A 16342-nucleotide genomic window follows, 5' to 3' on the forward strand; every position below is an offset into this window, starting at 1 on the left:
AACATGTGTCCCCTCTTCTTCATGTCTCTTCTACATCAACATGTGTCCCCTCTTCTTCATGTCTCTTCTTCATCAACATGTGTCCCCTCTTCTTCATGTCTCTTCTTCATCAACATGTGTCCCCTCTTCTTCATGTCTCTTCTACATCAACATGTGTCCCCTCTTCTTCATGTCTCTTCTACATCAACATGTGTTGTCTTGTGTAACCATTAGCCAATCAGCAACCAAGGTAACAACAACACAAAACATGGGAGCGGTGGAGATGAGGAGGTGTCGGCGTTCTGGCGATTTACTCGGAAGGCTTCTACTGAAGAAAGACCCCAACTAAGGGGATCTCGGGGACTTCGGGTGGCAGTATACGGGAGGCGTGTGGTGCAGTGGATAGAGCGTTGGTGTTCGGATCAAGGGAGCACAGGTTCAAACCCCACTGCAGTCAGCATGTCGTTGTGTCCCTGAGACACTTCACCCCAAATTGATCCTGTGGGGATTGTCCACAGTATTGAGTATATAAGTCGCTTTGGATAAAAGCGTCTAACATGTAATGTAATGTAATGTAATGTATACGCCGTGAAGTGGTTTGCGGCCTGCCAGTAAACCCAAAGCAGAAGAAGAAGTGACGTCAGCGGCTTCATTTGCGTAATCTTCCCTCAGGGAACTTATTCCCGTGTGAACGTGATCTGTACTTAGTGCAATGGGGGTGCTGGCCACTAAGTGCTGGCACTAAGTACGGCAAAGTACTTAGTGTGAAAGCGGCTAATGTGTTCTTTGTAACCAAATCTCTCTCAGAGGGGCGTGGGGAGGGGCTCCTTATTTTCATCTAAAGTAACAGACAGCGAATCAGCACTTTGGAAACAGGGCTGAAACAGAGGGGATTATGGGTAATGCTGCAATGATCTGTTTGGTGTTTCAGCCAATCAGAGACAGGTTCTGTATATATCTGAGACCTGTGATATATTGATGAAGAACAGTATGATTGGGGACCTGTAGTGACTGATACCCAGAATGAGCGTCTCCTCTTATTGCTCACTGTACTTCTCACCATGCTGTGGCACCACACACAGTGTTTCCCCGTCAGTCCCTGCAGGCTCTTGATCTTCTTCTGGCATTTCTCACACTTCCTCGAGTCGCAGTTCCCACTCACCCAGTCGTGAGCAGGAACCTGAGAAGTGAGAAGAATATTTGAGATGTAACATTAAAATCAGCTCAGACAGAGGAACGTGTTTTAATTCGACGGAGAACGTTTTTATACCCCGGTTTCTTTCTTGGACTTCACATAGGTCCGTGTGCAGGGCGCCGGGTTCCTGTTGGCACAGCGGCCGTGCACCGTGTATTTACAGCCTGGAAACACAACACACGGTCACATTATTATACATTTAAGTCTAATGCATCATCTTCAGCTTTTTACAATTTGCTTTTTTTTCAATGATTTGCAAGTGACACGCCAGATCCTTTCATAATAAATAATAATAATAACGTGTGTAAACCCATTAAAACAGCATTTTATTAATCCCACAGCCATTACAGCATGAATCCTGCTTTCTATGTATTAAATATAGTATAATTTCTATTTTTAAATGTAACTTTTCACTTCTTTTCACCAGTTTTTCTTGACTTATGGGACAAAAACATGCATTTTCTCTGGTTTTCCTGCACATATATAACATAAATCTAAATCAATGTTGTCAATAAGTGACATAACTCACACTGAAAACATATAGAAATCCCCCCTTGTATTCACAGAACATTATTGCCTTTTAAAAAAAATCAAAAACAGTGGCATTTTTTAAAGAAACTGGAATATATGAGACAAAAATTCAGAAAAGTAATCATTTGGAAGTTGTAAACCGGACTGAAGCTGACATATAAAGTGATACTTAAATGATATCAAATTGCTTTGACTCATAGGTAAATGATTATGAAATGTTTTTGATAACTATTGTACGCAGCGTCGCCCTCTCATGGTGCGTTCAGGGACTCACAGGTGCAGCACAGCCCCTGCTTCCTGATGCCCAGCAGCATGCTCTGACACACGTTGCAGTAGACGGGTTTATTAAAGTGTTTCATCCTCCAGAGGTGCTGCCCGTCCTGCTGCGTCATCTGCAGGGAGCACACAAACACTCAGGTGACGCTTCACAATCACTTCATGGTTTTATTGTGCTTTTTTTTGGTATTTTATATTTATTTTTCTTCTAATTTAATTTAACAGATTTTTTTTTATTTTATTAATTGTATTTTTTTTTGTATTTAATAGTTTTTTTTATTTAAAATAAAATAAATAATAAGAAGTTAGGGTAAAAATGTGCAGTAGAAAACTATTATAAAGTAATTAAAAAAGTATATAAATATTAGAGGTTAAAGAAAAAATGTGCAATAACGAATTAAAATATAATAAAATAAAAATATTGACATCGATAAAAAGTCAAATTGTGCAATAAACAAACAAATAAAATATAATAATAAATATATATAATTATAAAAAGTCAAATAAAAAATGTGCAATGAAATAATATTCAAATAAAATAAAAAAATAAATCAAGAAATGCAAATGTTAAATAGTTGTAGTAAAAAAGTCTGCAAAAACTGAAAAGAAATATATATAAAAAAGCAATAATGTGCACATTGTATCGCAACAATAAATATGTAAATAGTACAATATTTATAATGATGTGTTAGTACTTATAACACTACTAATGAATGCCCAGTGTAATACAGCAGTGATGTATTGCACTGTTGAATATTAAAACATATATATCTATATATATATATCTATATATAGACACACGGCGCAGCGGCAGGATATTATACTGTAATCTCAAGTTCTCCACACAAGATTAAAGGTTGTTTTTAGTCTTTTTATGATGTGTTTGCAGGGCGGCGGGCGCTTATCCCCGGATTACACACTCAAATGTTTTTATTCCTGACACGATGCATCACTTTCTGCAGGAGGGGGGAGGGGGGGGGGGGTCATGCACCCGGGGCTTCAAATGTGCAGCAGGGTCTGGAAATAGCCGGAGGGGGAAGTCCCTGGCATTGTTCGGTTTCAGACCACAGAGCGGCAGAACGAGGCTTTTACATTCCTGACACATTAACACACGACTTAGCTGCTTTACATACAGACACATTACAGTGAGAGATGTGGGGTTACTCAGCTCCTATGACATGTCTTTATTCAGACTAGTGGGAGAAAACTCCACATTCAGGAGTTTATTTCACTAACTGTGTCTTTTTGTGTCTGCAGATTTCTCCTAAATTCACCTAAAGTTGCCATTACATAAAGCCTCATTTGCATATTTAAACACAACATGTCAGAAAACTTGTAATGTCAAAGATAATTGTGTTAATGTCAGGAATGAAGTGGGCGAGTTTCATGTTGATATCTGACTATTCAGACCACAGAGCGAGGCTTTTACATTCCTGACACATTAACACACTACTGAGCTGCTTTGCATACAGATATACAGACACATTAAAGTGAGAGATTTGGGGTTTTTAGCTTCTATAACATGTCTTTATTCAGACTAGTGCAAAGAAAACATCCACAATCCTCACTCAGGAGTTTATTTCACTAGATTAGCATAACATAACCCCTCATTTGCATATGTTGAACACAACATGTCAGAAAACTTGTAATGTCAAAGATGATCGTGTTAATGTCAGGAATAAAGTGGGCGAGTTTCATGGTGATATCTGTCAGTTAAAATGTTCACCCTATTCACCTGCAGTGTGCACAACATGTACATGATCACATGACAGATCCTTAAAGGGTGTGCCTCTCCTCCTCTCTCAGCAGGACTTCTTTAACTTGTGTCTGCAGATTTCTTGGTGGTACTTCTTGTTCAGACTTGTATTCAGAAATCATTTGAATAATCAGACACATTAAGAAAACTCTGAGGGTACAATGAGTTCCTCTCCAGCTTCACAGCTCACTGATAGACAGTGAGCTGTGAAGCTGGGTTTGATTACAGAGCCTTCAGTTTGAAGAGAGGGAACACACAGAAAGCTGTGACACTCAGTACATTCACTCTAGTGGTGTAGTTCAGTATACAATGTTGAGGTACTTGTACTTTACTTTAGTATCTCAATGTTAGGCTACTGTGTACTTCTACTCCAATACAGTTCAGACGTACATGGTGTACTTGTACTCCACTACATGTATTTAATACCTTTAGTTACTTCACAGATGTGGATGAATGATGTGAAATATAACCAAGTGTTAAATCAGACTTTAGTTCCACCTGGAGTAAATCCACAAGCTACCCTGCAGTATACAAAGTCATTCAAACTAGCTGCACCTTTACCAGCTTTGAGAACACTTTCATGATCAATCATTATAAAACATATCATATATATTATTCTGAAATGGACCAATCTGCACAATGACTACTTTTACTGTCGCTACTTTAACTATATTTTGATGAGAATACTTTTCTACTTTCACTTGAGGAACATTTTGAATGCAGGACTTTTACTGTAACAGAGTATTCCTACACTCTGGTACTTCTACTTTTACTCAAGTACAAGATCTGAGTACTTCTACTTTCACTCAAGTACAAGATCTGAGTACTTCTACTTTTACTCAAGTACAAGTTCTGAGTACTTCTACTTTTACTCAAGTACGAGATCTGAGTACTTCTACTTTTACTCAAGTACAAGATCTGAGTACTTCTACTTTTACTCAAGTACAAGATCTGAGTACTTCTACTTTTACTCAAGTACAAGACCTGAGTACTTCTACTTTTACTCAAGTACAAGATCTGAGTACTTCTACTTTTACTCAAGTACAAGATCTGAGTACTTCTACTTTTACTCAAGTACAAGATCTGAGTACTTCTACTTTTACTCAAGTACGCGATCTGAGTACTTCTACTTTTACTCAAGTACAAGATCTGAGTACTTCTACTTTTACTCAAGTACAAGATCTGAGTACTTCTACTTTGACTCAGGTACAATATTTGAGTACTTCTACTTTTACTCAAGTACGCGGTCTGAGTACTTCTACTTTTACTCAAGTACGCGATCTGAGTACTTCTACTTCTACTCAAATACAAGATCTGAGTACTTCTACTTTTACTCAAGTACGCGATCTGAGTACTTCTACTTTGACTCAGGTACAATATCTGAGTACTTCTACTTTTACTCAAGTACGCGGTCTGAGTACTTCTACTTTTACTCAAGTACGCGATCTGAGTACTTCTACTTCTACTCAAGTACGCGATCTGAGTACTTCTACTTCTACTCAAATACAAGATCTGAGTACTTCTACTTCTACTCAAATACAAGATCTGAGTACTTCTACTTCTACTCAAGTACAAGATCTGAGTACTTCTACTTTGACTCAGGTACAATATTTGAGTACTTCTACTTTTACTCAAGTACGCGGTCTGAGTACTTCTACTTTTACTCAAGTACGCGATCTGAGTACTTCTACTTCTACTCAAGTATGCGATCTGAGTACTTCTACTTCTACTCAAGTACGCGATCTGAGTACTTCTACTTCTACTCAAGTACATGATCTGAGTACTTCTTCCATCTCTGATTATTTCACTAATCATTTAGGTAAAAGTCCATAAACGTTGATCTAATGATGACGTTTATAAAATACTTGAAACTACACTTTGCTGCGTATACTTATATACATTTACGTAGTATTTGTTAGGACGTTGCTGTGTTGATATACTCACTTAATTAAAGGATCTCTTTCTGCCACAAGTATTGTATTTTCACACAATAAACAACATTTACAGTAAACTATGAATGTTATATTAAAGGTCCTTTGAAGGTCACAGATATTCTCCGTGAAGTCGTGCAGGACCCGGCGTGTTTCTCTCAGATATATTACATGTCTTTACAGCAGGTGGTACACGTTGTGTTTGTACAGCTCTTGTGAAACGCTGCCTCTCTCCGCCCTTCTACATTTCTGCTGACTCAGCGCTGCAGGGTGTGGTAATGTCCTTTTTTCTCAGCGCTGCAGCGTCAGAGAGCTTTATGGTTTCCATTTACTCTGCAGGATCCTGGCCCACATTTAATAACGTACTTACAGGAGGCTGCAGCCTTCAGGCACTTTCATTTGGCCAAAAACATTGATTAGTTCAATATTGAGTGCATATTTGAAGTGTTTTGTGCAGTGCAGGCGAGAAGGAGAGCATATTCAACTAAAAGATATCACCATGAAACTTCCCCACCTCATCTAGACTCAAGGTTCAAGGTGTTTATTGTCATGTGTACATAGCTACAGTGGAGATATATCAATGACAATCTGAGGTCACAGGCTCCTCCAACAGAGCAACACAATAACACAGCAAGTACTTGGAATATTGATATATATAAACAGATGAATGTTCTGGATGCTCTTTCAAAAGTTCAGGTGTTTAACGGTCTCTCCTGGGACATGTCTCCAGGTGTATATCAGTATGTAGTGTCTCTTCTTTAAAGAGTCCTCTCCTGCTGATGTTCAGGTGTATATCAGTATGTAGTGTCTCTACTTTAAAGAGTCCTCTCCTGCTGATGTTCAGGTGTATATCAGTATGTAGTGTCTCTTCTTTAAAGAGTCCTCTCCTGCTGATGTTCAGGTGTATATCAGTATGTAGTGTCTCTACTTTAAAGAGTCCTCTCCTGCTGATGTTCAGGTGTATATCAGTATGTAGTGTCTCTACTTTAAAGAGTCCTCTCCTGCTGATGTTCAGGTGTATATCAGTATGTAGTGTCTCTACTTTAAAGAGTCCTCTCCTGCTGATGTTCAGGTGTATATCAGTATGTAGTTTCTCTACTTTAAAGAGTACTCTCCTGCTGATGTGCAGGTGTATATCAGTATGTAGTGTCTCTACTTTAAAGAGTCCTCTCCTGCTGATGTTCAGGTGTTTATCAGTATGTTATGTCTCTACTTTAAAGAGTCCTCTCCTGCTGATGTTCAGGTGTATATCAGTATGTAGTGTCTCTACTTTAAAGAGTCCTCTCCTGCTGATGTTCAGGTGTATATCAGTATGTAGTTGTCTCTACTTTAAGAGTCCTCTCCTGCTGATGTTCAGGTGTATATCAGTATAGTGTCTCTACTTTAAAGAGTCCTCTCCTGCTGATGTTCAGGTGTATATCAGTATGTAGTGTCTCTACTTTAAAGAGTCCTCTCCTGCTGATGTTCAGGTGTATATCAGTATGTAGTGTCTCTACTTTAAAGAGTCCTCTCCTGCTGATGTTCAGGTGTATATCAGTATGTCGTGTCTCTACTTTAAAGAGTCCTCTCCTGCTGATGTTCAGGTGTATATCAGTATGTAGTGTCTCTACTTTAAAGAGTCCTCTCCTGCTGATGTTCAGGTGTATATCAGTATGTTATGTCTCTACTTTAAAGAGTCCTCTCCTGCTGATGTTCAGGTGTATATCAGTATGTAGTGTCTCTACTTTAAAGAGTCCTCTCCTGCTGATGTTCAGGTGTATATCAGTATGTAGTGTCTCTACTTTAAAGAGTCCTCTCCAGCTGATGTTCAGGTGTATATCAGTATGTAGTGTCTCTACTTTAAAGAGTCCTCTCCTGCTGATGTCCATGTGTATATCAGTATGTAGTGTCTCTACTTTAAAGAGTCCTCTCCTGCTGATGTTCAGGTGTATATCAGTATGTAGTGTCTCTACTTTAAAGAGTCCTCTCCAGCTGATGTTCAGGTGTATATCAGTATGTAGTGTCTCTACTTTAAAGAGTCCTCTCCTGCTGATGTTCAGGTGTATATCAGTATGTAGTGTCTCTACTTTAAAGAGTCCTCTCCTGCTGATGTTCAGGTGTATATCAGTATGTAGTGTCTCTACTTTAAAGAGTCCTCTCCTGCTGTTGTTCAGGTGTATATCAGCATGTAGTGTCTCTACTTTAAAGAGTCCTCTCCTGCTGATGTTCAGGTGTATATCAGTATGTAGTGTCTCTACTTTAAAGAGTCCTCTCCTGCTGATGTTCAGGTGTATATCAGTATGTAGTGTCTCTACTTTAAAGAGTCCTCTCCAGCTGATGTTCAGGTGTATATCAGTATGTCGTGTCTCTACTTTAAAGAGTCCTCTCCTGCTGATGTTCAGGTGTATATCAGTATGTAGTGTCTCTACTTTAAAGAGTCCTCTCCTGCTGATGTTCAGGTGTTTATCAGTATGTAGTGTCTCTACTTTAAAGAGTCCTCTCCTGCTGATGTCCATGTGTATATCAGTATGTAGTGTCTCTACTTTAAAGAGTCCTCTCCTGCTGATGTTCAGGTGTATATCAGTATGTAGTGTCTCTACTTTAAAGAGTCCTCTCCTGCTGATGTTCAGGTGTATATCAGTATGTAGTGTCTCTACTTTAAAGAGTCCTCTCCTGCTGATGTTCAGGTGTATATCAGTATGTAGTGTCTCTACTTTAAAGAGTCCTCTCCTGCTGATGTTCAGGTGTATATCAGTATGTAGTGTCTCTACTTTAAAGACTCCTCTCCTGCTGATGTTCAGGTGTATATCAGTATGTAGTGTCTCTACTTTAAAGAGTCCTCTCCTGCTGATGTTCAGGTGTATATCAGTATGTAGTGTCTCTACTTTAAAGAGTCCTCTCCTGCTGATGTTCAGGTGTATATCAGTATGTAGTGTCTCTACTTTAAAGAGTCCTCTCCTGCTGATGTTCAGGTGCATATCAGTATGTAGTGTCTCTACTTTAAAGAGTCCTCTCCTGCTGATGTTCAGGTGTATATCAGTATGTAGTGTCTCTACTTTAAAGAGTCCTCTCCTGCTGATGTTCAGGTGTATATCAGTATGTAGTGTCTCTACTTTAAAGAGTCCTCTCCTGCTGATGTTCAGGTGTATATCAGTATGTAGTGTCTCTACTTTAAAAAGTCCTCTCCTGCTGATGTTCAGGTGTATATCAGTATGTAGTGTCTCTACTTTAAAGAGTCCTCTCCTGCTGATGTTCAGGTGTATATCAGTATGTAGTGTCTCTACTTTAAAGAGTCCTCTCCTGCTGATGTTCAGGTGTATATCAGTATATAGTGTCTCTACATGTCTCCATGCTCTAATGTTCAAAAAGCTCTTTATTCTTCTCATACTGTCTGTGCTGCAGCACCTCTTTTCACCCTCTGTCTGAAACCAGAGCCCAGTCTGCTCTGATTGGTTAGCTGTTCGGCTCTGTTGTGATTGGTCAACCTGCTTAGAGATGTCATCATGTACAATGTGTTGGAGCGCTAGCCAATAGCCTGTCACTATGTTCCTGAAGTGATGATACGTAATGTGAAATGTTTTTCATAGAAGATTCGGTAAGTGTTATTTGAAAAACACAATAAAATACGGTGGCTTTTTGTAAACTGTATTGAAAATGTAACAACGAAGCTACAACTCAAGATGGAAGTGTATTTAGAGAAATGGTCACCTGCTGTAAGGTATTTGGTAAGCCTCTAATTGGACTATATATTTTTTATATTTCTTGTGCTTTGTTGATAATTACTATTATATATTGTACTTTTTTGATAATATTATATATATATATTTGTATATAACAGTATGATATTGTATCTGTACCACGTTGTGTGAGACTCACTGTCAAGGAACTTGTTCTAATAAATGTTTAAAAAAAATATATACGGTGGCTTTTTCGCTAAATTCTCACGATTTTCCAAATTTCATTAAAGTGTTTTGGGGCTTTTCCAGATCCGGAAGATATGATTTCTGTGTCCATGATGTTTGTGTGCTTCCTGTCTGAGGTACCTTGAGCCCCAGCAGCACCAGCAGAGGCACGTTGTTCATGCCGCCCGCCACCCACTCGTCCAGAGACACTGTGCCGCTGCTGTCGGCATCGATCGCCGTCATCATGTCCTTCAGAACCTGAGAAACACAACAAGCACCGTGTCACTCAGAACGATAGCGTGCATGGGAAGGTTAGGAGCTGCAGAGAAGCTTATCTTCATTCCAACCCTCAGACAATGATTCACCAGCGCCGCCATAAACTGTATATGTTGAGCAAACAAATGTATATCTTTACTGTTAGAGGCGCGGGGTTAAAGTTCCTATTTCTGTTTACGTTCAAGGAACAAGGAAGTAGAGACGGATCCTTTACCGTAACTCCAAAACTCTTTATCAACAGTCAGTGGGTTAGCATCGTAGCATCTCAAAATAATGAGTTTTTATCTCATAATAATAACTTAATATCTCATAATAATGACTTAGTATCTCATTATGATGACTTAGTATCTTAAATAATGACTTAGTATCTCAAATAATGACTTAGTATCTCATTATGATGACTTAGTATCTTAAATAATGACTTAGTATCTCAAATAATGACTTAGTATCTCATTATGATGACTTAGTATCTTAAATAATGACTTAGTATCTCAAATAATGACTTAGTATCTCATTATGATGACTTAGTATCTTAAATAATGACTTAGTATCTCAAATAATGACTTAGTATCTCATAATAAGGACTTAGTATCGCATAATAAGGACTTAGTATCTCATAATAATGACTTAGTATCTCATAATAATTACTTAGTATCTCATAATAATGACTTAGTATCTCCTAATAATGACTTAGTATCTCATAATAAGGACTTAGTATCTCCTAATAATGACATAGTATCTCATAATAATGACTTAGTATCTCCTAATAATGACTTAGTATCTTAATAATGACTTAGTATCTCATAATAATGACTTAGTATCTCTAAATAATGACTTAGTATCTCATAATAATGACTTAGTATCTCATAATAATGACTTAGTATCTCATAATAAGGACTTAGTATCTCATAATAATGACTTAGTATCTCCTAATAATGACATAGTATCTCATAATAATGACTTAGTATCTCCTAATAATGACATAGTATCTCATAATAATGACTTAGTATCTCCTAATAATGACTTAGTATCTTAAATAATGACTTAGTATCTCATAATAATGACTTAGTATCTCTAAATAATGACTTAGTATCTCATAATAATGACTTAGTATCTCATAATAATGACTTAGTATCTCATAATAATGACTTAGTATCTCAAAATAATGACTTAGTATCTCATAATAATTACTTAGTATCTCGTAAATAATGACTTAGTATCTTAAAATAATGACTTAGTATCTTAAATAATGACTTAATATCTTAAATAATGACTTAGTATCTCATAATAATGACTTAGTATCTTATAATAATGACTTAGTATCTTAAATAATGACTTAGTATCTTATAATAATCACTTAGTATCTCATTATAATGACTTAGTATCTTATAATAATGACTTAGTATCTTAAAATAATGACTTAGTATCTTAAATAATGACTTAGTATCTTAAATAATGACTTAGTATCTCATAATAATGACTTAGTATCTTAAATAATGACTTAGTATCTCATAATAATGACTTAGTATCTTAAATAATGACTTAGTATCTTAAAATAATGACTTAGTATCTCAGATAATGACTTAGTATCTTAAATAATGACTTAGTATCTTAAATAATGACTTAATATCTTAAATAATGACTTAGTATCTTATAATAATCACTTAGTATCTCATTATAATGACTTAGTATCTTAAAATAATGACTTAGTATCTTAAATAATGACTTAGTATCTTAAATAATGACTTAGTATCTCATAATAATGACTTAGTATCTCCTAATAATGACTTAGTATCTCATTATAATGACATAGTATCTCATAATAATGACTTAGTATCTTATAATAATGACTTAGTATCTCATTATAATGACTTAGTATCTTATAATAATGACTTAGTATCTTAAAATAATGACTTAGTATCTTAAATAATGACTTAGTATCTTAAATAATGACTTAGTATCTCAGATAATGACTTAGTATCTCATAATAATGACTTAGTATCTTATAATAATGACTTAGTATCTTAAATAATGACTTAGTATCTTATAATAATCACTTAGTATCTCATTATAATGACTTAGTATCTTATAATAATGACTTAGTATCTTAAAATAATGACTTAGTATCTTAAATAATGACTTAGTATCTTAAATAATGACTTAGTATCTCATAATAATGACTTAGTATCTCCTAATAATGACTTAGTATCTTAAATAATGACTTAGTATCTTAAAATAATGACTTAGTATCTTAAAATAATGACTTAGTATCTTAGATAATGACTTAGTATCTTAAATAAATGCCTCAGTATCTCAAATGACTGAGCTGCATGTCTGTTTGTTGTGTTTGTATTGACGTTTACATCAGAGTTCAGTGTGTTGGCACTCACCGGCCTCAGCTCTGAAACATCCCATCCCAGATAGTCTGCAGCGTGCATCATCTGAGCTATGATCCTGTCCACTTCCTGTCGCAACAAAAACACTTATTTTTAGTATTACGCCTCGAATTATACAAATTAAAAACACCTACAAAAAATGTTCTCTAACGTACCGAGCTGTCGAGGACGCCGTTACCGTCCCTGTCGTACAGCTTGAAAGCGACTAAAGACAGAAAAGGTTATTATTTATGTATTATATAAGTTTATTCTCAGCGTTACCCTGCACAATAATCAATAACACACTCCTCTACTGGTCAAATACATTTTCTAGTTCATGTTCAAAAAGTGTATTCTTGTCTTGTAAATAAAACCTGCTGTTCAAAATGTGTATGAATACATAGCGTAAATAACACGTGTATATTTATGTATAGATGTCCAATTGTACAAAGTTTAGGCAATACTGTATGGTCATTATTGAAAAGGGACATTTAAGTGGAACAAATCACATTATTAAGGACAAGATAAGATAAGTCCTCACACTCCAGCTTGTCTCTCGGCTGCCCGTCCTCCAGCAGAGAGAAATAACACGAAACATCTTTCAGGAAGACTTCCTCTGCAGAGAAGAGAGGCTGTTACTGAGAGACCTGAACACACTCCTCACACACTGTCTCCACACACACTCCTCACACACTGTCTCCACACACACTCCTCACACACTGTCTCCACACACACTCCTCACACACTGTCTTCACACACACTCCTCACATACTGTCTCCACACACACTCCTCACACACTGTCTCCACACACACTCCACACACACTGTCTCCACACACTGTCTCCACGCACACTGTCTTCACACACACTCCTCACACACTGTCTTCACACACACTCCTCACACACTGTCTCCACACACACTCCTCACACACTGTCTTCACACACACTCCTCACATACTGTCTCCACACACACTCCTCACACACTGTCTCCACACACACTCCACACACACTGTCTCCACACACTGTCTCCACGCACACTGTCTTCACACACACTCCTCACACACTGTCTTCACACACACTCCACACACACTGTCTTCACACACACACTCCACACACACTGTCTTCACACACACTCCTCACACACTGTCTTCACACACTGTCTTCACACACTGTCTCCACACACACTGTCTCCACACACACTCCTCACACACTGTCTTCACACACACTCCACACACACTCCTCACACACTGTCTCCACACACACTCCACACACACTCCTCACACACTGTCTTCACACACACTCCACACACACTCCTCACACACTGTCTCCACACACACTCCTCACACACTGTCTTCACACACACTCCACACACACTGTCTTCACACACACTGTCTTCACACACACTCTCCACACACACTGTCTTCACACACACTGTCTTCACACACACACTCCTCACACACTGTCTTCACACACACTGTCTCCACACACACTCCTCACACACTGTCTTCACACACACTCCACACACACTCCTCACACACTGTCTCCACACACACTCCACACACACTCCTCACACACTGTCTTCACACACACTCCACACACACTCCTCACACACTGTCTCCACACACACTCCACACACACTCCTCACACACTGTCTTCACACACACTCCACACACACTGTCTTCACACACACTGTCTTCACACACACTCTCCACACACACTGTCTTCACACACACACTCCTCACACACTGTCTTCACACACACTCACTTGTCACACACACTCCTCACACACTCCTCACACACTGTCTTCACACACACTCCACACACACTCCTCACACACTGTCTCCACACACACTCCTCACACACTGTCTTCACACACACTCCACACACACTGTCTTCACACACACTGTCTTCACACACACTCTCCACACACACTGTCTTCACACACACTGTCTTCACACACACACTCCTCACACACTGTCTTCACACACACTGTCTCCACACACACTCCTCACACACTGTCTTCACACACACTCCACACACACACACACACACTGTCTCCACACACACTCCACACACACTCCTCACACACTGTCTTCACACACACTCCACACACACTCCTCACACACTGTCTCCACACACACTCCACACACACTCCTCACACACTGTCTTCACACACACTCCACACACACTGTCTTCACACACACTGTCTTCACACACACTCTCCACACACACTGTCTTCACACACACACTCCTCACACACTGTCTTCACACACACTCACTTGTCACACACACTCCTCACACACTCCTCACACACTGTCTTCACACACACTCCACACACACTGTCTTCACACACACTGTCTTCACACACACTCCACACACACTCCACACACACTGTCTTCACACACACACTCCTCACACACTGTCTTCACACACACTCACTTGTCACACACACTCCTCACACACTCCTCACACACACTTCTCACATTATCTCAAAATACTGAGTAAATATCTTAAAATTATGAATTAGTATCTCATAATAATTACTTAGTATCAAAAATTAATGACGCTTTACCTAAAAGTATTGACTTAATATGTCATTTTTGTTGAGATACTATATATAAAAAAATGATATATCTAAAAACAATGACTTCAAATCTCATAATAATGACATTTTTCATCATCTCTGAGGAACACTTACACACACTCCACTTACACACACTCCACTTACACACACTCCACTTACACACACTCCACTTACACACACTCCACTTACACACACTCCACACACAAACACACACTCCACACACAAACACACACTCCTCACAATATCTCAAAATAACGACTTCATATCTTAAAATAATTACTTAGTTTCTCAGAAAATGACTGAATATTTTTGAAAAAGTATTTATTATCTCAAAACAACTACTTAATATCTTAAAATGATGACTTACTGTCTCAAAATAATGTCTACATTTCCAAAAATGTTGACTTACTTTGTAATTTCTGTTGAGATACTAAAATCTCATAATAATGACATTTTTCATAATCTCTGAGGAAGAATTTCTCTGCAGAAAAGAGACTGTGGTTACTGTGAAATCTGCACACACACTCCTCACACACACTCCTCACACACACTCCTCACACACACTCCTCACACACACTCCACACACACTATCTCAAAATAATGTCTTATTATCTCAAAATAATGACTACCCTAAAAACAACGCCTTAATATCTAAAAAGTACGAGTTAGTATCCCAAAATAAGCACATAGTATCTTTACAAAATGACTTAGTGTCTCAAAATAATGACTTAGTTTCAACATCTATGAGGACTCTGGTTACTGTGAAATCTGCACACACTCCTCACACACACACACACACATACACACTCAACACACACACACACACATACACACTCAACACACACACACACATACACACTCAACACACACACACACACATACACACTCAACACACACACACACACACACACTCAACACACTCGGGGGTAAATCAGGGGACGCCAAATAGGCCATGGTGTAAAATGATAAGGGCATGTGTGTGTGTGTGTGTGTGTGTGTGTGTGTGTGTGTGTGTGTGTGTGTGTGTGTGTATGTGTGTGTATGTGTGTGTGTGTGTGTGTGTGTGTGTGTGTGTGTGTGTGTGTGTGTGTGTGTGTGTGTGTGTGTGTGTGTGTGTGTGTGTGTGTCTCACTGGCGTCCTCCTTCCCAGGCTCAGAGTTCTGGAAGGAGAGGAAGAGTCTCTGGCAGAGATCCACAGGAAAGTCCTCCACCTCCAAGTAGGTTTTCAGAAACAGACGGAAGCCCTCCTCGTCGATGCACTGCAGCGGGAAGACATGTGTTGTTGTTTACTCTGAGCAGAGCTGGCAAAAGTACACACATCCTTTACTCAAGTAAAAGTAAAGAGGCTTTGAAATGTACTTCAGTAAAAAGTACCCATAACTAGCAGCTGTTTTAAAGAGTACCTGACCTCCCTTTATATTAATAGAACAATAATGTCATTGTTAGCTAATGAATGTTTCCATGCTGAACAACGGCAACATGACAACGTTTCCATTGGTCCCTCTTCTTTAGAGAAGACCAGAGGCCTGTACTACGAAGCTGGTTCAACTTAACCTGGAT

At 38.4% G+C, this 16342-nt stretch overlaps 1 protein-coding gene across 1 annotated transcript in view; it reads right to left on the reverse strand.

Moving 5' to 3' along the window:
• dgkaa (diacylglycerol kinase, alpha a) overlaps positions 1 to 16342 on the reverse strand; it is a 51982-nt gene that overhangs the window by 11752 nt on the left and 23888 nt on the right. Inside the window, 8 exon segments of the mRNA XM_034136127.1 lie at positions 1040 to 1159; positions 1250 to 1338; positions 1980 to 2097; positions 9691 to 9807; positions 12216 to 12290; positions 12377 to 12426; positions 12742 to 12816; positions 15915 to 16041. Of these exon segments, the coding sequence (XP_033992018.1) occupies positions 1040 to 1159; positions 1250 to 1338; positions 1980 to 2097; positions 9691 to 9807; positions 12216 to 12290; positions 12377 to 12426; positions 12742 to 12816; positions 15915 to 16041 (771 nt within the window).

Source organism: Trematomus bernacchii, unplaced genomic scaffold (assembly GCF_902827165.1).
Source record: "Trematomus bernacchii unplaced genomic scaffold, fTreBer1.1, whole genome shotgun sequence".
NCBI lineage: Eukaryota > Metazoa > Chordata > Actinopteri > Perciformes > Nototheniidae > Trematomus > Trematomus bernacchii.